The 25,414-nt window shown below is 38.2% G+C and overlaps 1 protein-coding gene across 1 annotated transcript in view; it reads right to left on the bottom strand.

The window, feature by feature from the left end:
• Nucleotides 1–25,414, bottom strand: part of CACUL1 (CDK2 associated cullin domain 1) — a 67,810-nt gene that overhangs the window by 17,822 nt on the left and 24,574 nt on the right. Inside the window, exons 4-5 of the mRNA XM_012448054.2 lie at nucleotides 9,036–9,131; nucleotides 3,467–3,569 (exon numbers count right to left, since the gene is read on the bottom strand). Coding sequence (XP_012303477.1) covers nucleotides 3,467–3,569; nucleotides 9,036–9,131 — 199 coding nt within the window. The remainder of the gene's footprint in view (nucleotides 1–3,466; nucleotides 3,570–9,035; nucleotides 9,132–25,414) is intronic.

Here is a 25,414-nt window from a genome sequence, read left to right as displayed (position 1 = left end):
TAAGGCTAAAACAAAACAAAAATCCCTCACTGACTAATTCATCTGAAGTCACAGAGCTAAACTAGAGGCAAAAGAGGTTCAAAAACTTGTGTTTCACTCTAAATTCTGTACTCTACTTCATACCAATACCAAAATGCTTATTTATATGCAACAGTCATCCCACAGACATCAATAAACCATATAGTTTAAACACTAGATCACTTCTAATCCTAATCTCCTTCTTTCCAGATTGTAACATTAAAGTCTAGACAGGTTAAGTGTCTTGCTGAAAGTCACACACATTTTTGATACGTGAATTGAGACCAGAACCAAGCTCCTCTGCTCTTTCAAGTATTTCAGTGCTGTACACTTGCTCAGAGGATTCTCTCCTTCATTAATTTGAAAAGCAGTTCTTTTTTGCTTTTTTTTTTTTTTTTTTTTTAAGACGGAGTCTCACTCTGTCGCCCAGGCTGGAGTGCAGTGGCATGATCTCAGCTCACTGCAACCTCTGCCCCCTGGGTTCAAGCAATTCTCCTGCCTCAGCCGCCCGAGCAGTTGGGACTACAGGCACATGCCACCAAGCCCAGCTAATTTTTTATTTTTAGTAGAGACAGGGTTTCACTATGTTGGCCAGAATGGTCTCAATCTCTTGACCTCATGATCCACCTGCCTCAGCCTCCCAAAGTGCTGGGATTACAGGCGTGAGCCACCATGCCTGGCCGAAAAGCAATTCTTAAAATCAAAACTGAAAATATTCTTGGCTTCAAAAAATTTCAAACTACAATGCTTTGAACTAAAAGGCAGAATTGCCTAAGAAAATTAACTAAAACGTAATTATTTAAAACATTATGCAAACTGAACTATAACTCTTCAACTGCAAAAGTCAACACACTATCTTTTCCCAGGAAATTTTTACCATTAATTAATCCTATACTACACATTTATTGTTACATTTGATCAGAATCACCAACACACTATGTAAATACCTTAACAATAGATCCTAGTAGTTCTGTAGCTTTCAGTTTAATTCAAATAATTTCAAAGGAAAATAATTTTACTACCAGCCAAAAAACAAGCTATTTTATAAGCAAATATGTATAAAAATGATTATACCATTGAGCCAACAGAAAACTAGCTTTATCTCCAGTAAGAAGTCACTGTCTTCATTCAAGAAACATACTAATAATGAATAATATGGGGCACTCAAGAACAGATTCTTTATTATTTTATATTTTTGTACTGGTTTTAAGACATGGCTCCTAAATTCTTCTGACATGCCTCCTATCAAGAGATGGGATACATTCCTCTCTCCTGGAATTTGGGATCTGTAATCACTCACCCAGCAGAATACAGCAAAAGTTGCACTGTGCCAGTTTCTGAACCCAGGACCTAAGAAACCAGCAGTTTTCATTTCGTGTATCTTGAGATACTCACTCATGAAGGAAAGACAGAGGAACCAAAGGCTAGCACCAACTTGCCAGCCATGTGAATGAGTTACACTGAAAGCCCCAGCCGCCAGCTGAGCCACATCAGCCAATGCTGAGCAGAGCAGTGATAAACTACCCCACCAAGCCCTCCCAAACTGCAGAGCAAAATAAAAGACTGTTACTGTTTTAAGCCACTATGTTTTTGAATAATTTGTTATACACCAATAAACGGAACACCAGCTTTCCAGATCTATCTGAAGCCACAGGAAGGAAATTACTGATCAGATTGTAGAAAATTACAGAAATTGAACCTAATTATTTGTTTTGCTACAGTAAAGGGGTGACATAAAACTGTGTAAGTAGAAACAAGACATTAATAGCTGTGCTATTCTGGTTTAAATTTTAATCTCTCTTTGTCTCTGTTTCTCCATCTATAAAACTTATTTAACCTTATCCTATAGGGTTAAATATTTGTAAAGCGTAGGTTCTACCACATATAAGCAGTGCATGTGTTTAAAAACCTTTTGATGATGATCCACATAATACTGTTAAACATTGTCCCTTGTTGTTCTGAAGCTCAAACCAATGAGGCCAGTCATCACTTTTTGTATCCCAATGCCTGATAATTGCTCAATAAATATCTGATAAACTCAGTTTTGTCCAGTTTACAAAAGCTTAAGGGCCTTTTCTGTTCACTTGGAAATAAAAAGGTATATCCACCTTTAAGTGTAATTTTTATTGAAAACCAGACAATATTACTATGTTTTCTCTCACCAGATCTGGACTACTATATTCTCTTTGCGTATGTCTAACAAAATTAGTTTCAAAAGTACTGGCACATATAAAAACATATTTACAAAGTAGACAGGCTTTTTCTACCAAATGGTAGCACTTCTCTATAGAACTTTAACAAGATTTCAAAATGTTCTATTTTGTCATGAAAGCAAAAAGATAATGTCAGTATCAGGAAATACTTAAGTGGTTATAATACCTGGAATACCTCATGAGACAATGTTTAAAGATGTTTACAAACATCTACCAGCCTTAAAAAAAAGCACGTTGTATTCCCAAGATTCTAGGCCTCTTTTCTGATTCTGGAATCTCTTGGGAACATAATAATGAAATGTATATTATCTTCAACTACACTATGCTTTGCAAAAAAAAACCTGCCTTTCTAAACTAGCCCCATGCTCGATAATTCCTTCACTTAATTTAACATCAAAAATGAAAAAAAAAGTTTATGGTCAAGCTTAGAACGATTCTTCTGTAAATTCTGGTAAAAGTTCATTGTCGTAGACACTAATTATGACTAATAGGAAAGCAAAAATACATACTGCCAACCCAAATATACGCCACATTCAAAAAAGTGATATCTGCATAAGATATGAGCTAAAAGGCTGCTGAGACATTAGGTTACAGGGACTTCCTAACTCCACCTAGAGAAGTATATTCTTTCAGGAAAGGTAGGATGAGATGCCACCTACTGTGAAGAGGACTCAAGAATGGAGAGAAGAAACTAACTGAGCTTAATGTTCTTAATAATCTATACAGCCACATTAAATATTTTACAAATCCTAATTCACAGGAGAGAAAACTCAGGATCACAAGAGGCGAAGTTTGCCTAAAATGGAGACTACATGACAGAACCATACTAGAGAAGGATTTCTGCACTAAAGAGTAAAAATCAGAGAGGATTCTGTACTTCCATTTTAAAGAAATAACACGGTACTCCTTCTAGAGTTACTGGTAGTAAAGTTATAAGTGAACTTCCTAATAATACTTTCCCCACTGTCAGGAAAAAAAAAGGCGGTGGTGGTGGCAACAAGTTACCAGGGCAGACACAAGAGCACTGTCCAATGACCTGGTAAAGCTGTTCACCGGGTGATCCTTCAAGTCCCATTTTTAATTCTGCAGTGTCTCGGGTGGGCTTCAACACTTCCTGCTATCTGGTTCAGAAGATGTTAACATTGGGGTTAACATGACAATACTCTCAGACCAAAAAAAGAAAAAGGAAAGATCATTGCTAGTCTTATCTCACCCCTGTAAGTTGAATTACTTACGCATTAGGCTGTAAATGTGCTTTTCTGCAACATGTTCCGTAAACAGCTTTATAAGGTCATCTTTTAAGTCTCTGTTAAGCTTGGTTTCGATGTAAAACTTATTCTGAAAAACAAAATAAAATATTTTTTGTGTATTAATTGGGGAAATGATTAGTCTAATAAACTGGAGCACTAAATATTATTTTAGAAAACCATGTATAAAGGCAGCAATTAAAACAGAAAAACTCAACATCCAACAATAAAAGCCCTGCAGCTATTAGTTACTTGTCTTTCTGGCATGGGGTTGAAAACAACAAAAAAATTGTTTTGAACCATACATCTCCAAAAGAACACTAGGAGATACCCAACATTAACTAGACAGGGAAGTGCAAGCACTGTAGAACCACACTGTGTGCAACACCCTTTAAAAATACATCATCTAAAGACAACATGGAGAAACGCTAATGAAGAGTACCCCACCCCAATGATCTGGATTGAAAGGCTGTGGACATGCACTAGCTGACTCCCCAGCACACACTCGATTTCACTGATTAGTCTAAGTCTTTCAGCTTCTGGCACTCCCTGGGGACCACCTTTGGTTCAGAGGTAGACACTCAAGATAGCCCAAGCAGACTTAGAGAAACCCTGGCATGAGAAAAAAATCTCTAGCAGTCATCTTATAACGATAAGGGGAACAGGATGAAACAGATGTTATGGACAGCAAAGAGACCAAAAACCAAGTCCTTAGTAATGCTGCTGAACCACAGATTCAACCAACCCTGGACACAGCCTTATTTCTGGAGTTTTCTTACAAGAGACAATACTTTTCCTTATTTACTTAAATCATTTTGAATCATGTTTTCTGTTTCTTGCAGGTGAAATCCTGACTAGAATTACTGGCAAGTCAAAAGAGAATTTTTTCATATTTAAGAGTTAACTCGATGCAGAAGAGTAGAAAGCACATACAGGAATGCTAACAAGTTGCTAATTCTCTCTGAATTTGATTAAAAACAATTTTTTTTTAGAGATAGGGTCTCACTATATTGCCTAGGCAGGTCTCAAACGCCTGGCCTCCCACTTCAGCTTCCTGAGTAGCTGAGATCACAGATGTGAGCCACTACGCCCAGCCATTTAATTCTTAACACAAGTTTTTTTGTCTCTTTAAAAAATATACAAAAATAAGATGCACATGGTTAAAAAATAGAAAGCATGCAAAACAGTATGCAATAAAAAGTTTCTCAATACAGACCTTCTAACTCATTCCCAAAAGGTCTGATTCTACACAGGGAAAACTTTGGTATATTCTTTCTAAGATGTTCCTTGCATATACATGGATGTGCTTTTTTTCCTCCTAAAACTAGTGAGAAAATATTAAACACTGCATTACCTTGCTTTTTCATCTAATAATGTATCCTGGAAAATTCTTCTCTAAAAAAACCGAGTTGTGTTGCTTTTAATTGCATATTTTTCTGTCTTCCATAAATTATTTAAATAGTCACCTACTGATGAGAATACAAACGTTCCTCAATGTTCTGCTATTTTTAAACCTGCGTAATTTATATATATATATATATATATGTATGTATGAGTTTATTTGTATAATAAATTTCTAGAGGTACAATTCTTGAGTCAACTTTTTGCATTGTAAACTCTTAACAATAATGCCAAAGAGGCTTTACGATTTACATTTCTACCAAAAGAGTGAGGAGCTTGTTTCTCTACAGATTCACCAGAACTGAATATTGATCAAATCTTTCCAGTTTCACTAAAATAAGTTATTTTATTTTTATTTCTTAAATGATGATATTGGGTATATTTTCATGTTTATAATTTTTTCCTGGGAACTGTCTGTTGGTATGCTTTGTCCATTTTTCAACAGAAAAATAAGGTTATCTTTTTCCAATTCATGAAAGCTGATTATCAAGGAAAGCAAACTTTTGTCTTTTTTCCCATTTACTTTTGGCTTATGGTATTTTACTACACAAAGGTTTCCAAAATTTTGTATTGTCATAGTCTAGTATTTTCTTTCATAACTTCTAGATTTGGGTCTCATTGAGAAAGGCCTTTTTTCACTCTAAGACTATGCATGATTTCTCCTATAACAGTTAGCAAACATTTCATTTTTTAAAACTTATTCCATTTAGAGTATTTTATAAAGAATAAGGTAGTGGCTAGGTGCTCACGCCTATTTAGGCTTATGCCTATAATTCTAGCACTTTGGGAGGCTAAGGTAGACGGATGTTAGAGACCAGCCTGGATAACATAGCGAGATCCCATCTCTACACACACACACACACACACACACACACACACACACACACACACACACACACACACATTTTTAGAGAAGGCAGTAATCGGACTCCCTCACGCTCAACTCCCAAATAACTACCAGTTGTCCTAACACTAGGTGTGGAATAATCTACTCCTTCCTTATTGATCTGAAATGTCACCTTTCTTATTAAACTTCTACATTTACTTCAGCTTATTTCTGGGCTCTGTTACTTTGATCTATCTATCCCTGCCACCAATGACAAACATTATTAATTATCGTACCCTTCTCATTCATTTTAATATCAGGTAGTGATAGCAACAGGAGGCAGCCAAAACCCTAGGGGTGGGTCTCTGGTGAAACCCAACCTCCAAGCCGAAGATAGTTTAAAGCCTGAAAGCCAAGCTAAAAGTTAAATCTTTGGATGGGACTGAGAACTTGTCTTCCTGTTTGGCACACTACCCTCTGACTGATCCCCACCCTTCACCTATTTTACATATACCTACCCTTTCCTAATTGGTTTTCTACACTGTTGAGCCCATCTTTGAGTGGTGTCTTCGCTTTAACCTTTCTTACATATTCACAAACCAATCAGCATGCACTCCACATTCCGAGGCCACAAAAGGCCCCAGACCTACCCAGCCACACCACCCCTGCAACCTCTCTCCACTGAAAGCTGTTTCATTGCTCAATAAAATTCTTCTCTACCCTCCTCACCCTCCAAGGTTCAGCACATTCTCATTCTTCTTGGGCGCAGTACAAGATCGCGGCTACAAACTATAACACAGGTTAGCTGAGATACACCAGTGTAGCTGAGCAAGGCCCAGGTGGGGCATTGCTGGCCAGGGGTCCCTGGCTTGAAAAGTGACCAAGAAGAAAAATCCTGCATCAGAAAGGCCTCATATGTGATTTCTGCTAGCTGAAATTCAGAGTTAAGTTTGAAGTTCATTCTTCTTATTTTTTTCCTACATAAATTTTATCAGAAGAGATTAAGTTAGCTGTCTTGTGCATTTCATTTCTAAATATTTTCCCCTTTGGAAATAAATATCTAGTGAAAATTTAATAAAAATTTCAGCTATTTTCACAATTCAAATTTTTAAATCAAAATTTAAAGCAAAAATTGATCTGGCAGTATACCTTAAAGTCTTTGAAATAAATTAGCCATCTCTTTGAGACTCTGTAGTTTATATTCAAGAACAAAAAATAATATAACTGTTTAACTCCCCAAAAAAATTTTCTGCACTTATAGTGCTTTTCTCTCCTGGTATATTGTCCTACTGACATTTAAGACCTGAATGCACAACATTTTAATATACCCTTTCTATATAAGTAACTAGAAACATTAAAAAGGAACAGTATGAAAACTTCAGAAGTACTCAGAAACTCAAATTATTCTACCTCTTTTCAACTTTGTCTCAGGTACAATAATGTTAAATTCCAAACTTGTAAGCAAAAATATATCTTTATTTGACCTCTGTGTCTTTCAACAAGACCTTAGATACGATTTATTTTCTAGTTTAATGACAATTTCTTGATATTCATATAGACAGACTTCTAAGAAGACACTAATTTTGACAAGAAATGTTTTTAAAAATTCGTTTCTGTGTTGTCAAAGGAAACTTGGCTAATGATGGCACTAGTAGGTTAATACTTCAAACTATTTTCTTTAAATAATATACTTTTCCAACAAAGCAGTACCAAAGTTCAAAGAATTTCTATCTTCTGGACAATAAAAAACAAATTTTCAAAAGTAACTACAAAGCAAATTCAAGCTCTTAATCTATAAGAAAAGCTATAGTTAAGCTTTGCAATCTAAGATCCTTTATTTGAATTCTGCTAGCTGAAAAAGTAAATTTGAAGTTCATTTATTCTTAATTGACACAGGCTTCTTAAACCCCAAGATCCTACCATAAAGTTTTAGAAAGCAACAATGGCAATGCAGAAAAGCGTAAATCACTTTCCTGACTTAATCTATATTTTTAAGTAAATTTGCCATTTACCTTTTGACTCTAAATTATGATAAATTAGACTTTTGTTTTTATTACTAATGCACCTAGCCAATATGCTTAACTGGTAAATGCCATTAAAATGGCTGGCATGCAAATCAGGAAACCTCTTCGCCCACCCTTAACTCCTTTATCCACAAGTAAGCCCTGTCCTTCAGCTCCACTTACATATCTGGTCTCCACTGAAAACTTTAAAACAGCAAGAATAAGGAGTCTGCAGGCATGGAAATAAAATGTTTGCTCTATCAGTGTAAGAGTTAACATACACTACTGATGAGTAGCCCATGATAGGATTTCACCAAAATGATACAATGTAGCTACCTCCCAGGTTTACGGATTCTTCTCAAAAAGTTCATTCCACTAACCTAGACGCACTTACTCCTAGTGCCATCAATAATATTTTTCCTTAGTTTCATGATTCATAAAGGAGTTCTGGCACTTAAACCAAAAGAAAAGTCTTTTTATACATTTCTTTCTTAGTAAAATCTAGTTTTTCTGGAATTATGTTGACTACAAAACTAATATTAACTTTTAAAATTGTTGTCAGTAACCAAGAAATAAGTGTGAATGAAAACCATAAAGTACTCTTTTGGAAAGTTCCTTCTAAATTAGAGGTAGGGGTAGTTGTGTTTTGTTTTTGTTAAGTGCATTTTATGGAGAGTAAGTCCTTTTTAAGACTGCTATCCACATACAGCAACCTATATGCCACAGAAAGTAGGATCAACCTGAACATCCCATTCACTAGTCTAATAAATACGAACTTGGGATCATGGTTTCTAAGGGCTCCTCCATTCAACAGGAGTACTAACATTAAGACTCTATGGCTCTGTATATTTAAAACAGGGAGGAAGCTGATCTACAAAGTCACAATCTACAGATTATACTCACAGCATAACTCTCCAAATAGATCATCAGAATGGCAGCAATGTTTTACTGTTCTACTTTTTTATGGAATGACTTGCTTATTAGCATTTTACTTTCTGAGGACAAGAAATCTTATATATCTTTATTTTTCTAGAACGAAACACAGTGCCTTCCACATGGCAGAAATAAAATAAGTACTCATGTGGGTGACTACTCATCTTAATGCCTACTTGTCTATTCAGCAATTGTTACTTACGGAATTTCAAAGGAGAAAAAGGGGAAATAACTAAAGTTCTTGTATGTCAACAACTATCAAACATGACTGACATAATTTAATTTCCATTTCTAACACAAACGTAGTAAAAGAAAACAACATGCTTAACTTTGCATCTATTTGTGCTCCGACAAATACACCTAGGTATTTGGGGAGGAAGGGGCTCTAACTTACCATATATATGAAAAGAGGCACAATGCTCTGCAATGCTCCCATATATTGTCCAAGAGCTATATTAAATCTTTCAATATAGAGATCTGGAGGGCTGGCCTGTGAGAAAGAACAGAAGTGTGATCATTCTGGGAAACCAGGGAAAGACCTTCCACCACAATCTAAAATACAAACAGAAGGAATTCAAAACTCACACTGATTCACAACAACAACAGCAACAGCAAAAAAGACTCCCTTTGTTCCAAAATCTGCTACGTAAAACTGAGGTTTAGCCATATTCAAAAGCTGTGTAACCTTAACACGTTAATTAAAAGGTTTGCTCTCTTACTGAATAAAAAGGTGCACTCAGGCTGGGCATGGTGGCTCACATCTGTAATCCTTTTGGGAGGCTGAGATGGGCAGATCACTTGAGGTCAGGAGTTCAAGACCAGCATGGCCAACATGGTGAAACCCCATCTCTACTAAAAATATAAAAGTTAGCCAGGTGTGGTGGTGGGCACCTGTAATCCCAGCCACTTGGGAGTCTCAGGCAAGAGAATCACTTGAACCTGGAGGCAGAGGGTTCAGTGAGCCGAGATCACACCACTGCACTACAGCCTGGGCAAAAGAGTGAGACTTTGTCTCAAAGAAAAAGATGCACTCAAAGATAAAAACATATTTTTAAAAACTATTACTGAATTACATAGATATTCCATATAGAAACCAAACTATATTTGAACCTGGAATCAGTTGAGAGGATATTCAAGTAAGTGGTATAGGCTTAATGTACTATTAGAATGGCTGATGAAATTTATAATTACCTTAGGCACAGTCATATTCTGATTTCTATACTAACTTGGTTGTAAACCACTTCTGTAGCTAATCAATTATAAATATAGGTTAGAAAGCATTGATGCAAATGACCCATGTATACCTACAGCTCTGTAGAGTAGTAAAATACATGCCTCTATTAACTCACTTTTACAAAATACCAAATTAAAACCATCAAAAGAGAATACTTCCAACTTTTTTATATGTTATAGACTGAATATAGACTGTGTTCCTCCAAAATTCATATGAAGCCCGAAACCCCTAGTAATGCCATATTAGGAATAAGGAAGTAATTAAGGCTACATGAAGTCATAAGGGTAGAGCCCTGATGCTATAGGATTAGTGTCCTTAAAAGAAGAAACATCAGAATGTTCAGGCTCTTGTTCCTCCCACATGGCTCAGAAAAAAAGGCCATGTGAGGACTGCAGTGAGAAGGCAGCCATTTACAAACCCAAAGGGCCCTCACCCGGAACCGAATAGGAAGCACCTTTGTCTTGGACTTCATAGCTTCCAGAACCATGATAAACAAATTTGTTTAAGCCAAGCAGTCTATGTTACAGTTGACCCTTGAAAAATCAGAGGGTTAGGGGAGCCAACACTCAAAACACAGTCAAAAAATCTTTGTATAACTTTCCCCTCCCCCCCAAATTTAACAACCAATAGCCTACTGTTGACCAGAAGTCTCACTGATAACATTAACAGTCAATTAACACATTCTACATATTACATGTATCATTTATACTGTATTCTTACAATAAAGTAAGCTGGAGCAAAGAAAATATTAGGATCGTCAAGAAGAAAAAATATATTTACTATTCCTTAAGTGGAAGTATATCATCATAAAGATTTTCATCCTCATCTCCACGGTGGGAAAAGGGTTGGTCTTGCTGTGTCAGGGGTTGGAGAAAATCTGTGGATAAGTGGACCTACGCAGTTCAAACCCGTGTTGCTCAAGGGTCAACTGTATTTTGTTGTGGCAGCCCAACCGAAGACACTGTGTTTTACAAAAGTGCACCCATGCACGATTTCATTCTATTCTACTCTATACCTAAAGCTAAATTAGTTAGGTCCCATTTTAACACTAAAGAAAGACCTAAATAGCCAGTAATTTGTCTAAGATTAGACTGTTAGCAAATGACACATCCAGGTCTTCCAACTAAGAATTCATTTCTGGGTCAGTGTTGGGGGATGAGTGTGGTACAAAACACAATGCAAACAAAACTGATTCTACACAAGAACTTGTAGCAGCCCCACAGCCTATCAACCACATCTTACACATAAAGTCTTGTTTTCAAATATGGATATTAAGAAATGCCACACAGAAGGATTCCTAAATTTTAAATTTTAAAACATGAAATTATAAGACCACTTCAACTAAGCTGTTTCAGAAATGTTTAAATATTTTGATACTATTTTCAAATAAGATTCATATTTCAGTTCTACTTAGAATCTTATATACGCGTAAAGAATTGCCTTTACTTCTAATTAATCTTCCATTACTGAGTAGTTACAAGTTTGGTGGATGCTAAGCGCTTTTATTTACTTTTTTTTTTTTTTTTTTTGGTACATTTTTGAGATAGGTCTTGCTGTCATCTAGGCTGGAGTACAGTACCATGATTACAGCTCATCGCAGCCTCAGCCTCTCAGGCTCAACTGATCCTCCTACCTCAGCCGCCTCCCAAGTAGCTGGGACTACAGGTATGCAGCACTAGGCCTGGCTAATTTGTTTTTCGTTTTTGTTTTTGGTAGAGATGGGGTCCTGCTATATTGCCCAGGCTGGTCTTAAATTCCTGAGCTCAAGCAACCCTTCTGCCTCAGCCTCAAAAAGGGCTGGGAATATAGGTGGTGAGGCACCACACCTAGCCCATTTCTTTTTCTTAGTCCTCTTAACTGCCTATAAATCGAATGTCATTTCTATTTTACAGATGAGGTGATGGGGGCTCAGAAAGAGTCACTTGTCTACAATTCCACAGTGAATAAACCCAAGAACTCCAACTCCAACCATGATCAATCCAAGGCCTTCTACATATACTTAAATTCCGCTTTGGCACCCTGAAACCTTTTTACACACTTCTCAGTGTAGGGCACAAGTGTCTACCTCTGGCTGCACAGTCTGCTCGTTGTCACAGGCAGCACACAAGAGAACTGACAATAGAAATACTAGCACTTCCCAAAAGACATATGACCTCCCTGACTGTTCTTTCTACCTGACCATCTCTCTTCACACCCACTATGCTGGCTAACTTCTCCTAGCCATTCCTTCAAAACTGTCTGAATTACATGACTCTTCAGTGGGGCACCACTGCACTACTTCCCTCACTGAGTAGTCTCTGCCACTACCTTCAGGCCTCTGAGGGCAAGATTTGTGTCTTATCTGTGCATCTCCAGTGCTGACCACAGCGCCTGGAACATACAGATAGATACAGAATGCATTGTTTTGCAAGAAATCTCGTTAATTCTAAATTTTGACTCTAAATCTAACTTAGCATTGTTTAAATTCTTAATTAACAAGGCTATATGACATTAAGAAATTCATTTTGCCCTCTAAATTTCAATGTCCATACATCCAAAATAGGAAAAATACTAGCTGTGCTACTTCCAAGATGTGATGAAATCAAAGAAAATATTGTATATTTTGAAAATGTTCAGTATTACACATGCATATATATGCAACTAATAAGTAAACTCCTTTCTGAATTAACTACTCATTTGTCTAATGCTTCAAAAAAAATCCAACAACATTTTTGTTTCTTTGTTTTTGAGATGGAGTCTCACTCTGTCACCCATGCTGGAGTGCAATGGTGTCATCTGGGCTCACTGCAACTTCTGCCTTCCCGGTTCAAGTGATTCCCTTGTCTCAGCCTCCCAGTAACTGGGATTACAGGTGTGCGCAACCACACCCAACTAATTTTTGTATTTTTAGTAGCAACAGGGTTTCACCATGTTGGCCAGGCTGGTCTTAAACTCCTGACCTCAAGTGATCCACCCAGTTCAGCCTCCCAAAGTGCTGGGATTATAGCCATGAGCCACCGCTCCCAGCCTAATAACATTTTTTAAAGCATTCTTTGTTCACTAAAGAACTTGGAAAAAATGGTTCCATGTCATAGGCAAACTTTTAACTATAACTAATGAACAGAATCATATGTAATATCTCTCTCTAAACTGTTTCGAATAACTCTAAAAGTGATATTTCAGCATTCAAAGAAATAAATATAGAAGTATTATGTGTAAAAAAATCTTAAAAGCTGTTGCATTAAAATAATGCTCAGCTGGGTACGGTGGCTCACACCTGTAATCCCAGCACTTTGGGAGGCTGAGACGGGTGGATCACAAGATCAAGAGATTGAGACCATCCTAGCCAACATGGTGAAACCCTGTGTACTAAAAATACAAAAATTAGCTGGCATGGTGGCATGTGCCTGTAGTCCTAGCTACTCGGGAGGCTGAGGCAGTAGACTCGCTTTGACCCAAGAGGTAGAGGTTGCAGTGAGCCAAGATCGCACCACTGCACTCCAGCATGGCAACAGAGCAAGACTCGATCTCAAAAAAAAAAAAAGTTCTCTTTTCACAAAAGATCACTTTATCCAAAAGTTAAAACTATGAACATTGATCAAAAAGTACATTTAATAGCAGACAGAATAAATAAAATTGAATTTTTTGTTCAAGAACTCTTGAAGTCTTAAAGGTTATGAGTATTAAAAAGTACTTTCTGTACTGAATCAAATGTCAGAACACTTGGCTTTTTCTACTGAGTAAAAAAGTACATTTCATGTAACGCTTATTCAAAACCTTTTAAATGACAGGACTGTAAATTTTAAGAGTCTTCTAAAATAAACCCAACCTGCTTACTAGGAAGTTAGAAATAAGTGCCATTTTTTTAAAAACCTCATCAAATGGTTTCTCCTTAAAAGGTAAGTTCAACAGGCTCTGGGCCCCACTGGGGAAATTGCTACCTATTTGATTTACATTATTTCAACATGACAGTATTTGGCTCGGGCATTACAGTTTTTACCCCTAAACAAGCAAGCTCTGCTTTTTCCCCAAACAAAACAAGAAAAAAACTGCCAGAAAAATAATAACCATGGTTACAGGATCTTTAGAGTGTCGTTTTCTAGCCAGAAACCTCTGTGGCCAGTGGTACCTTTGCCCAAGTTTTGCTCAGCCCACTGGGCTCATTTCGCCCACTTGGCCTGGCTGGCTGCGCTGGACTCACGCTACCAGCCTGGGTCCCACACCTGCCAAGGCAAGTCAGGTATAGAATGGCAAGGGGTGTGTGAGCGAACATGGAGTTTAGCCACTAAGCACAGACATGCTGGCTGCTCTAACAGGCAGGCAGCTCCAGGTGCTGGCACAGATGCCAGCTCTCTGCAAGGCTGTGGCCAGACCAGGGACACCACAAGCAGCTTCCACAGCTGGCAACAGGAAACATGGTGGCACCCAGAAGCTTGAAAACTCCAGGAACCACAGGCCCCAAAGAGGGAGTCACAGCCCCAGCTCAGGGAGCTCCTAGTCTAGCCTTCCCAAAGGGCCACAGCTCTTCTTTCCTTTTCTTTACCTGCAATGTGACGAAAAAGTGGCATGTCTCGGCCCTGTTTGTGTTACAACTCTTTTAGCCTTGACATTCAGTGGGTCCCGAGTTCTTGTCCTGCTACCAGGAAGAATGAGCAACAGACGAAGCAAAAGACAAAGAGGAGCTTTATTGAGCAACAGAACAGCTCAGAGGAAACTGCAGGGAACGGTTCCTTTCCACAGCCAGGGTGTCCACAAGTGTTCAGCTCCTAGCAGAGAGGGTAGCTCTTCTCTGCAGCTGGTCATCCCATTGTCTGTGCAGCTCTCAGCAGAGAGCAGGCCCTAAAGTGAGTGGCTCCTCTCTGCAGCTGGTCATCTCAACATCTGTTCAGCTCTGGGTAAGCCCAGGGCTTTTATGGGCCCAGAGGGGAGAAAGTATGTGTCAGCTGGTCCATGGGCAGCCATGGGCAGGCCTGAAAAGGCACCACAAGTTCCCACTCCAGTCTGTGGGACTGGCAGCCTGGTCCCCAACCTCCTTGGCTTGAAGGTGGGACCTCACTAGGAACCCACCCTCTTCCACCCAGGAACCTGTCTGCCTCTTGCAGCCATTCATGGCACTCAGGCTATAGGTGCCAAGGGGCACCTGCAGGCCAGCGCCAAGCTGCCCTCAGCACCCCTCGGCTTTCTTTCTATGTTCATCAGTGCCCAAAGTCCAAAGGGGCCAAGGCAGCAGGGGGCTGGTGCTTCAGCACTACCCTGAGTGTGCGCATACCTGGCCAGGCTGTGACAGCACCTAGACTCAGCCCCAACATTGCTCCGAGATCACAATGGACACAACAGGAGGGAAAAGCTAGGCAGTGAGAGCAGGTACTTCTGAGCTTTCGAGGGCAGGGGGTCCTTATTGAGCCCCCAAGAATGCAGGGATGCCTGAGTCCACAGCCATGGACTGGGTGGCTGCAGCAGCAGCACCCAGTGAGCTCCCACCCCAGCTCAGAAGAGGCAAGGCTCCTGCCTGTCCCTGGCTCCTGCCGGCTCCATGGAGCATGCAGCCCCACCCGTGCCTCCCTGCTACAGTGGCGTCATGGCAGCAGCCACTCCAGATGGGCCACCACTGCCATCACCATTACTCCAAACTTGATCCAATTTTTCATAACAGACCTAGATTCCTTGGGTTTCGTAATATAGCTGTGTGAGAATATTTTTAAAATAATGAATAATGCATTCATCTGGTTTAAAATTCAAATGAGTTCAAATGGGTTTGGAGTAAATGTTTTCCTTTCATTCCTTCCTCCCTGAACCAACCAATACTTAGTTAGTTTTTATATCCTTCCAGAAGAACTTTATGCCTATACTAGAAAATAAATGTCCCATTTATAGCTCTTTATACACAAATGCTAAGATATAATCACACACATCTGCACTTTCCCTAACAATGTATCTTATAGTCAGTTTTATTCCTGTGATTCTCGCCAACATTTTGGTCTCTGGAAACATTTACACTCCTAAAAATAACAAGATTCCAAAAAGCTTTTTGTTTACATGCAGGTTGTATCTGTATTTACCATAATAGAAATTAAAACTAGGTTCTAAAAATATGTATTAATTCATTTTAAAATGACAATAACAAACTCATCGCATCTTAACATATTTTTATGAAAAATAACTATTTACCAAAACAAAATTTAGTAAGAGGAGTGTCACTGTTTTTACATTTTTACAAGTCTCTTTAGAGCCTTGCTTAATAGAAGACAGCTGGATTCTCATATCTGCTTCTGCAATGAAATCCGTTGTTAAGTGTTATTTTCTGAAACGATCAACGAATTTTTTGTACTCTATTCCAATAAAACCCACTGGTCTATCTTCTACTTTGAATGGATCTTTTCCATATACATTTCATAACATCACACATTGGTCATTTGGAAAATACCGATTCTCTGAGTTATGTAGATCTTCCCAATGTTGATTTCATTATACAATATTTAAAAAAATACATCTCTGATGAGATAGTACCACCTATCTCATCAGAAGCCTTTTTAAGTATTGGGAAGTTATCATCAAAGACATGGCGGTAGATACCAACTTTCCAAAATTTTAATTTTCACTTCAAAGCTCAAATTTCATTATTGGTAAGAAATACTGTCAGTCATTTTCCTTGAAGTGACAATCTTCACTCATTTCTGAGAAAATGTCTGTCAAATACCAAAGTCTAACCATAGTTTGTCAGTCATTTTTTCAAGTGAAAATAGTGTTCTATGGGGAAAAGTAAGAATTAGCTCAAAATTCATACAATCACACAAGCACTTTTTCTCAGAACAACCACTGTACTGCAGTATGTAGTCTCCCATTCTTTACATAAAATATTTAAAGTATAGTCAAAGTCACAATTTAATAAAATTAATAATTTTCTCTGTTTCATCTAGGACATTCTTAATGAAAGTGGCTTCCTCCCCCTGCAAGCATGTGGAAATGAAGATTCATACTAAGGCACCAGCATCTATGCATCATCATTTATAGACCCCTCTGAAAGGCTTTTGGGGACCCTCTGAGGTCCTCAAAACACACACTTTAAGAATATCTATCTTTGTAAGATGCTTGAATGTACTATTTAATCAGATGTCATACATCTTTTGTTACCAGATTGTTACACTAACTTTATACAGATATAGACAGTAATTTCAAAGCAACTTTTAAGTTAAAAAGGTAGAACTAGATGATAATCTTATGCTTAATTATATTAAAAAATTCAGTGTCTAGTTTAAACAGTCAAATCTGCAAAATACCACTAAAATATATATACATATATATACATGGTCCTAAAAAGTGTCAGAAATGCCTCAGAGTAACAAAGGAAAAGACAGATTTGATATACATACCACACCTTCACAGAAGGGAAGGGAAAAGAAAGCCTGTCATCTTGAATTTTCAAAGCTAAGCAAGGAAGGCTGGTTGGTTAGTCAGTCACCCTAATTTGATGTACCTTAATAATTTTCAAACAGGATGATTTGTTTAAATAAATTTACTAGCCAACAGACTTAAATATACTATGATCTGGGTCACTACTGCCCAAAGGAACTTTCTGTGATGATGGGAATGTTCTTTTTTTTTTTTTTTTTTTTTTTTGAGTCGGAGTTCCGCTCGTTACCCAGGCTGGAGTGCAATGGCGCAATCTCGGCTCACCGCAACCTCTGCCTTCTGGGTTCAAGCAATTCTCCTGCCTCAGCCTCCCGAGTAGCTGGGACTACAGGCGCACGCCACCATGCCCAGCTAATTTTTTTTGTATTTTTAGTAGAGACAGGGTTTCACCATGTTGACCAGGATGGTCTCGATCTCTTGACCTTGTGATCCACCCGCCTTGGCCTCCCAAAGTGCTGGGATTATAGGCGTGAGCCACCGTGCCTGGCCGGGAATGTTCTATATCTGCACCATCCAATCAGTATGGTAACCACTGGCCATGTGTGGCTATTCAGCACTTGGAATGTGTTTAATTAAACTAAGGAACCGAATATTTACTTCATTTTAATTTTAATAGTTACACATGACTAACTGGACAATGCAGATGTAAAATACAAACAAGTTCTTTAATTTCATACTTATATCCCTCCTCCTCTACCTACCCCCATCCCCATCCCCATCCCACCAAACTGAAACATGAAAACAACTAAGAATATGTGCTTTTATCTTCACAAAAGCATTCTGGTTGTCTTCAAATAAGTAAGTGACTTTTGTATGCTAGAATGTCCAACATTCAATAAAAAAACTAAGACCAAAAAAGCAGAAACACAGCCCACTGTCAAGAATTATGTCAAGAAGTCAACATTCAACATGCACAGACACCAAGATGGCCCACATGAAGGAGCTATCATGCAGAGACTTTAAAATAACTATGATTAATATATCAATGACCAAGTGGAAAAAGCAGACCATATGCACAAAAAGATGGGAGAATTTCAGCAGGGAAATGGAAACTATTTTTAAAAGAGTCAAATAGAAATGTTAAAAATTCTCAAATAGTTTATTCAAAGTCCTTTAACATTCATTCCTATAATACCAAGCACAACTTTGGCATTTTGTATCCCATGCAATGCACCTGGATGCCATCTCAAGGATCCTTAATACTATTTTCTCAATTAAATTGGGAATTTTTCTAAAAATCTGCCTTTAGATGACTAACTTGAGCAAAAACTACTAATTGGTAATATGTTTTTAGTCTAGCTTATTCCATGACTTTGCAGAACAATACCATACTGCCATGGACAGATGTGTCAGGGCTCTAGAAGCAACACCCATGACGCACTAGAAACTGACAAAGACACTTCATAAAAATGGAATTTCTTGGCCGGCCTAATAGCTCATGCCTGTAATCCCAGCACTTTGGGAGGCCGAGGCAGGCAGATTACCGGAGGTCAGGAGTTCAAGACCAACCTGACCAACATGGAGAAACCCCATCTCTACTAACAATACAAAATTAGCTGGGTGTGGTGGTATATGCCTGTAATCCCAGTTACTCAGGAGGCTGAGGCAGGAGAATCACTTGAACCTGGGAGGCAGAGGTTGTGGTGAGCCGAGATTGCACCATTGTGCTCCAGCCTGGGCAACAAGAGCGAAACTCTGTCTCTAAGAAAAAAAAAAAAAAAAAAAAAAATTTCTTCCCAAACAGACAAATACATCTGACATTTCATTCTCATTCTTGCTGTGCAGATATTAGTTCCATATTAGAATATCCAAAAAGTAGTGATATAGAAGGTAACTGATCTTCAGGAGCTATTAAGAGCGGTAACATATATATTAGATACCTCTCATATAAACTGTAAGCATGGTTTTCAGTTGAAAGCTACAATAAAGTCAGTTCAGTCTAACATTAGATGTTTCTCTTTTCACTTAGATTTCCTACTTTTCAAAGTTAACTGCTACTATTATTATGTGAAAATTTTTTCTTGAATTATTTCTAAAATAAGACTTCCTTCATTTTCCAAATACTATTTGGACTTAAATAGTAAACAGAATTAAATCTGGGCTTCTGGCCGGGCGCAGTGGCTCACGCCTGTAATCCCAGCACTTTGGGAGGCCGAGGCAGGTGGATCACGAGGTCCAGAGATCGAGACCATCCTGGTCAACATGGTGAAACCCTGTCTCTACTAAAATACAAAAAATTAGCTGGGCATGGTGGCGCCTGCCTGTAATCCCAGCTACTCAGGAGGCTGAGGCAGGACAATTGCCTGAACCCAGGAGGTGGAGGTTGTGGGTGAGCCGAGATCGCGCCATTGCAGTCCAGCCTGGGTAACAAGAGCGAAACTCCGTCTCAAAAAAAAAAAAAAAAAATCTTATTCACTTTAGCAAAGAATAGAATATTTGGAGGAGGAAAGAATATTTTCTTGGAATACACTTTGTAGTACAAGAGATTTAGAAATTAAAACCTTTAAAACACATTTAAAATTTCAAAAAAAAAAAAAAAAAAATATATATATATATATATATATACAAGATAACTAGTTGAGTTATGCTGCCACCCACTGGACAAAAAATAAATAGCAAAGCAATCCTTGCTCAACTTTAAACACCAAGGGACTGCTGGGTTTACTGGCAATCTGGCAGTGAAGATTTTATATGTAAATTGGAGTCTATAAATAGTGAATCAAAGTTAAGTACTGTTGATTGATTGGTTTAGTTTCTATTAATTTCCATTATTAATTTATTTGAGTCATTTATTTTGCTTAAAACCAAGATATAGTTGGACATCAATATTACTCCAATTTTATTTAAATGGTTTAAATGTAATCAGTTAACTTCCTTTTAATTAAAAGTTAAATATTTAAACTACTGTAAAATCAGCCCTATTTGAGATAAAAACTGCAACATTTCCCAGCACCTTTGTCTCTGTGGTCTCTCCTCAGCAGGACCCTGAATGCACGTTAGTAATATTGGCGCTATTCTAATTCATTCTATCCATTATAGTAGTCCCCCACCTTATCCAGTTTCCCTTTCTGAGATTTAAGTTCCCAGTCAACCACAATCTGAAAATATTAAACAGAAAACTCCAGAAACAATTCTTAAGTTTTAAACTGCGTGCCCTTCTGAGTAACATGATGAAATCTCACACCATCCAGCTCCAGCCTGCCTGAGACATGTATCAGCCCTTTGTCCAGCATATCCACACCACTGACACTATCCATCTATCAGTCACTTAGCCATCTCGGTTATTAGTTCAACTGTCACAATTATCACAGCACATGTTTAAACAACCCTTACTTAACAATGGCTCCGAAGAACAAGAGAAATGATGCTGGCAATTCAGATACGCCAAAGAGAAGCGATAAGTGCTTCCTTTAAATGAAAAGGTGAAAGTTCTCAACTTAAATAATGAGGTAGGAGACAGAACTCTACTCCAGAGGTGGGGCTTGGACATCAGGACCAAAAGGAGGACTAGCTAAAAACAGATTGGGGCAGAAGCACCTCCCCGTAAGACATGCCCACCAGTGTGCCATGTCAATTTACCACTGCCATGGCAACACCCAGAAGTTACCGCCCCTTTCCATGGCAACAACCCAACAACCCAGAAGTTACCACCCTCCCCCTCATTCTAGAAATTACTTCATAGACTGCCCTTAATTTGCATATAATTAAAAGTGAGTATGAGTGCAAAACTGCCTCTGAGCTGCCACTCTAGACACACTGCCCATGGGGGCCCCGCCACAAGGAGCAGTACCAGTCTGAAATTGTTTACCTTTTTTTTAAAGCAGCACTTGGTCTTTAACATTTCATATAATAATAGATATGTTAAAGTTTATTACCCTACTATTTTTCTATTTATCTCATCTGTTCTCTGTACTTTTTAAAAGTCCTTTCTTGATTTCTTTACTTTAAAATTACTCCATTTTCTCCCCCTATGTCTTGTTAACTATGTTCTTTTACTACACACTGGATTCTTGTCCTATCATAGTCTAAAATAAAGTAGTGCCTTGCCATTTCCTGGAAATGCAAGGGCCTCAGAACATTTTAAACCTTTATTCCCTTCAACCTTACACACTATTGTCATGAGTTTTGATTATACTTATACCCTCGAAGACATTATCATTATTATGGATCTACACTTGCATTGCATCATTCCTACCTGAATCTTCAAGTTTTCATCTGGGAGCATTTTCTTTCTGTCTGAAAAACTCTTTATTATTTCTTTGAAGTAAAAAACTACTGGTGATGAATTCTCCCAATTCTTACCTAAAAATGTACTTCAAAATTTTGCCTGGTGTGACGATTGCCTCATATCCTACTATGACTAGTTATTTCTGATTAAGTGCCAGACACTGCTTATGAAATACTATGGAAACAATTTGATGCCTAGGATAATGGTATCTCTCCAGAATTTACTTTTGCTGCTAGTAAGCTTAATTGAGGCTTTAGCAAATCAAGACCATTTTAATCCAGTCAAGGATCAAGCTTTAGCAAGTAAGAAAGCTAGTCTGTATTTTTTTATTCTTGCTACTCCTGGGATGTGGTACTTCAGTTTTAATGGGCCTTATACTCCAAATTATTACCCCACCCCAACAAGTGTGTCAAAGCTCTATTAAATTTCTCAGCTCATTAGCCTCCTTTTCCAGAATAAATGGGTGACCCCAGCAGACAAACAGCTCAAACGTTAGGTTCCTCTCTGAGACTCTTTTTTCTCTTAGATCCTGGCCCATAATTCACTTTTTTTGTTAGTTCTTTGGTCTAATTTTTGTAATTGCTCTCAGCAGGCAGGGTGGTCCACACTATCTAGTCTTATCAATTTTATGTTCACCACCAGACCCAACAGAGTACCTTGCATACTTGGATAAGATATATCAGGTTTCTCACTACAAACCCCTGCAACCAATAAAACCACTCAGTTTTTTTACACTGACCAAAAAATCAGCTGTGATTAATTAAGAAAAACAGTAAACAGTATTTAGATTTTTGGACAAGAAAGTATGCCCATCAAATTAGAGTTTTAGATTATTTAGCCAAAAGAAGAGACTGCAGGAAGACAAACCAATTAAAAGAATACTACACCAGTGCAGGCAAGAGCCAATGGTGACATGGAAAAGGAAGATAACAATGGGAATGAAAGAGGACAGAAGCAAGAGATATTATAGTATTCCACCAATCTTAACTAGCACCCAGAAATAAGAGAAAAAGCAAAGATGAATATGAAATATCAAGCCTCAGAAAGAAACTAATTTGAATGAAGAGGAATTTAGATTTAGACCTCAGTATGAGGTATCTACAAGATGAAATCCACATCCAACAGGCAATTGTAGGTCCTAGTCTGATGGTCCTGGTCCTGGTCTCTAACCAAAAGTATGGTCATTTCTTCCTTTTTTTTTTTTTTTTTTGTTTTGAGAAAGAGTTTCGCTCTTATTACCCAGGCTGGAGTGCAATGGCGCGATCTTGGCTCACCGCAACCTCCGCATCCTGGGTTCAAGCAATTCTCCTGCCTCAGCCTCCAAGTAGCTGGGACTACAGGCACGCGCCACCATGCCCAGCTAATTTTTGTATTTTTAGTAGAGACGGGGTTTCACCTTGTTGACCAGGATGGTCTCAATCTCTTGACCTCGTGATCCACCCGCCTCGGCCTCCCAAAGTGCTGGGATTATAGGCGTGAGCCACAGCGCCCGGCCAAGTATGGTCATTTCTAAATGTTTCCATAGAATTTTCCAAAGCTATTCAGAATGTGATTTACTGAATTGGTAAACCAACTTACTCTCTAAAGTGATCTATTTCCATTCACCAGTAGAGGAAAGTGCCAGAATTGAAAATTTATATTTTGAGGTTCTGGAGATACAGAAAAAGAAAAATAAACAGAATTTCATTATCACATTTAAAGAAGGAACAGCTGGGAGTGATGGTCCATGCCTGTAATCTCAGCACTTTGGGAGGCCAAGGCAGGAAGTTCACCTGAGTCCAGAAGTTCAAGACCAGCCTGGGCAACACGGTAAAACCCTGCCTCTACAAGAAATACAAAAATTAGCCAGGCATGGTGGTGCATACCTGTAGTTCCAGCTACTCAGGGGGCTGAGGCCAGAGATTAGCCCAGGAGGTCAAGGCTGCAGTGAGCCAGAATCACAGCACTGCACTCCAGTCTGGGTATCAGACTGAGATGCTGTCTCATTCATTCATAAATAAATAAATAAATAAGAGGGGAGTTAATAAGGACAAGAAAAGGCATGGTTTTAAAAAATTAAGGCAAAATATACTGTCACAATTTCAAACAATCCAACAGTAAGTTAAAATGTATAGATATACATGCAGTGAAATACAATAGTAAGGAAAATACTAAGGGGATTTAGCTATTTGTTTTATTAATTTAACAACAACAACAAAAATAACTTTTAAAGTTCCTGAAGTGGAAAAGTCATTAATTCCAAAATGAAAGAACCGTGTTTAAAAAAAAAGAGGCAGCAAGTTAGATTATGCTGTCACATAAAAAATATTTAAATTCAACAAATTAATCTAAAATTTCTGAAAACCAAGTTCTCTAGTTTTTAAGTCAACACCAAAAATAACTGGAGAATATGGGAACATTATTTTATATACTCTTCAATCTCCCCAACAGGATATGCCTTCGGATAAAAATAAATAAGTCCCTCTGACATATAAACTATACAAACCCACAGCTATTTTAAGATGCCCTTGACTGAGGCTGACAGTAGGTCCAAATCATTGATTTAACAACTCCAGCACTAAATTTCTGATATCTGCCAAATGCAACTCCTCCCACACTCTTGTTTTGGCTTATAACAACAATATTTCATTATGAAAACCAGAGCTGCCAACAAAATGCCCATCCAAATAAAACATTTCTGGCTCATAAAGCCTGGCATAGACTCTTGATCTGTCCCCCACGAAAACTGCCAGAAGGTCTCTATAAAATAAAGATTACACCAGGCCACACACATCACACTGAACAAATAAATAAAATGCCTACGAATCTAAAGAGCATAGGAGTAATGGTCATATGAAGCTAATTATCCTACTCTTTCCATTCATATAAGTCATATTTAGTTACTCAGCATTCAGTCAACACACATTTGCTGAGTTGTAACTGTGGCAGACACTAAGGATAAAACTACAAACAAGACAGAGTCCCTGCCCCTCAAGGGAGGGCCTGTGAAGCAGGAAGACAGGGAAGCAGAAACAATAACACAATCACTACCCTAATAGAGTTCTTATTGCTGAGATGCTATGGATCTACAGAAGAAATGCCAATAGTCTGTTCTGTTGTGTTTTGAGGAGTGCAGGAGTTCCAGGAAGGCTTTACACAGACTGACACAAACGAATTGAAGCCTAAGAAAAGAATGAAGAAGCATTTGCCAGGCAGGAAGCAGAAGAAAAAACACCTTAGTGTAAATAACTACAGATATTTTAGTAAATCTACTTTATTTTAATGTTGAGAAAATACCTTCCACTTTAGTGTGAAGGAATTAGATATTTTAGTAAATTTACTTCATTTTAACGTCAAGAAAATGTATAAGATGATATAGATTAGCATGTTTCATAAAAAGGCAAACATACAACTGCTGAGTGGCAGAGCTGAAAACAGAGACCCAAATCCCCATATTTTAAACCACTCCCCTATTTAATAATGGTTACGAACTTTATAATCTTATAAAAGGAATCATTTTAAAGCATAAAACCATACTGCTGAACTCAAAGTGGGACATGTATTGATTCTAAAAACAAACTAAATTCCCTGGTTTTACATCACATATTACCCCTTTTAAAAATACTAACATCAGGCTGGGCACAGTGGCTCACACCTGTAATCCTAGCACTTTGGGAGGCCAAGGCTGGCAGATCGCTTGAGTCCAGGAGTTTGAGGCCAGCCTTAGCAACGTGGCAAAACCCCATCTCTAAAGCAAAAAACATAAAAAATTTGCCAGGCATGGTGGCACACACCTGTAGTGCCAGGTACTGGGGAGGCTGAGGTGGGAGGATCACCTGAGCCCAAGGGAGGTTAAAGCTGCAGTAAGCCACGATTGTGCCACGGCAGTCTAGCCCAGGGGACAGAGTGAGACCCCATCTCAAAAAATAAAATAAAAACAACA

Source organism: Aotus nancymaae, unplaced genomic scaffold, assembly GCF_030222135.1.
Source record: "Aotus nancymaae isolate 86718 unplaced genomic scaffold, 86718_ANA_hifiasm-v0.15.2.pri h1tg000010l, whole genome shotgun sequence".
Taxonomy (NCBI): domain Eukaryota; kingdom Metazoa; phylum Chordata; class Mammalia; order Primates; family Aotidae; genus Aotus; species Aotus nancymaae.
The sequence above is the reverse complement of the archived record's forward strand: the minus strand, read 5'-3'. Positions and strand labels throughout refer to the sequence as shown.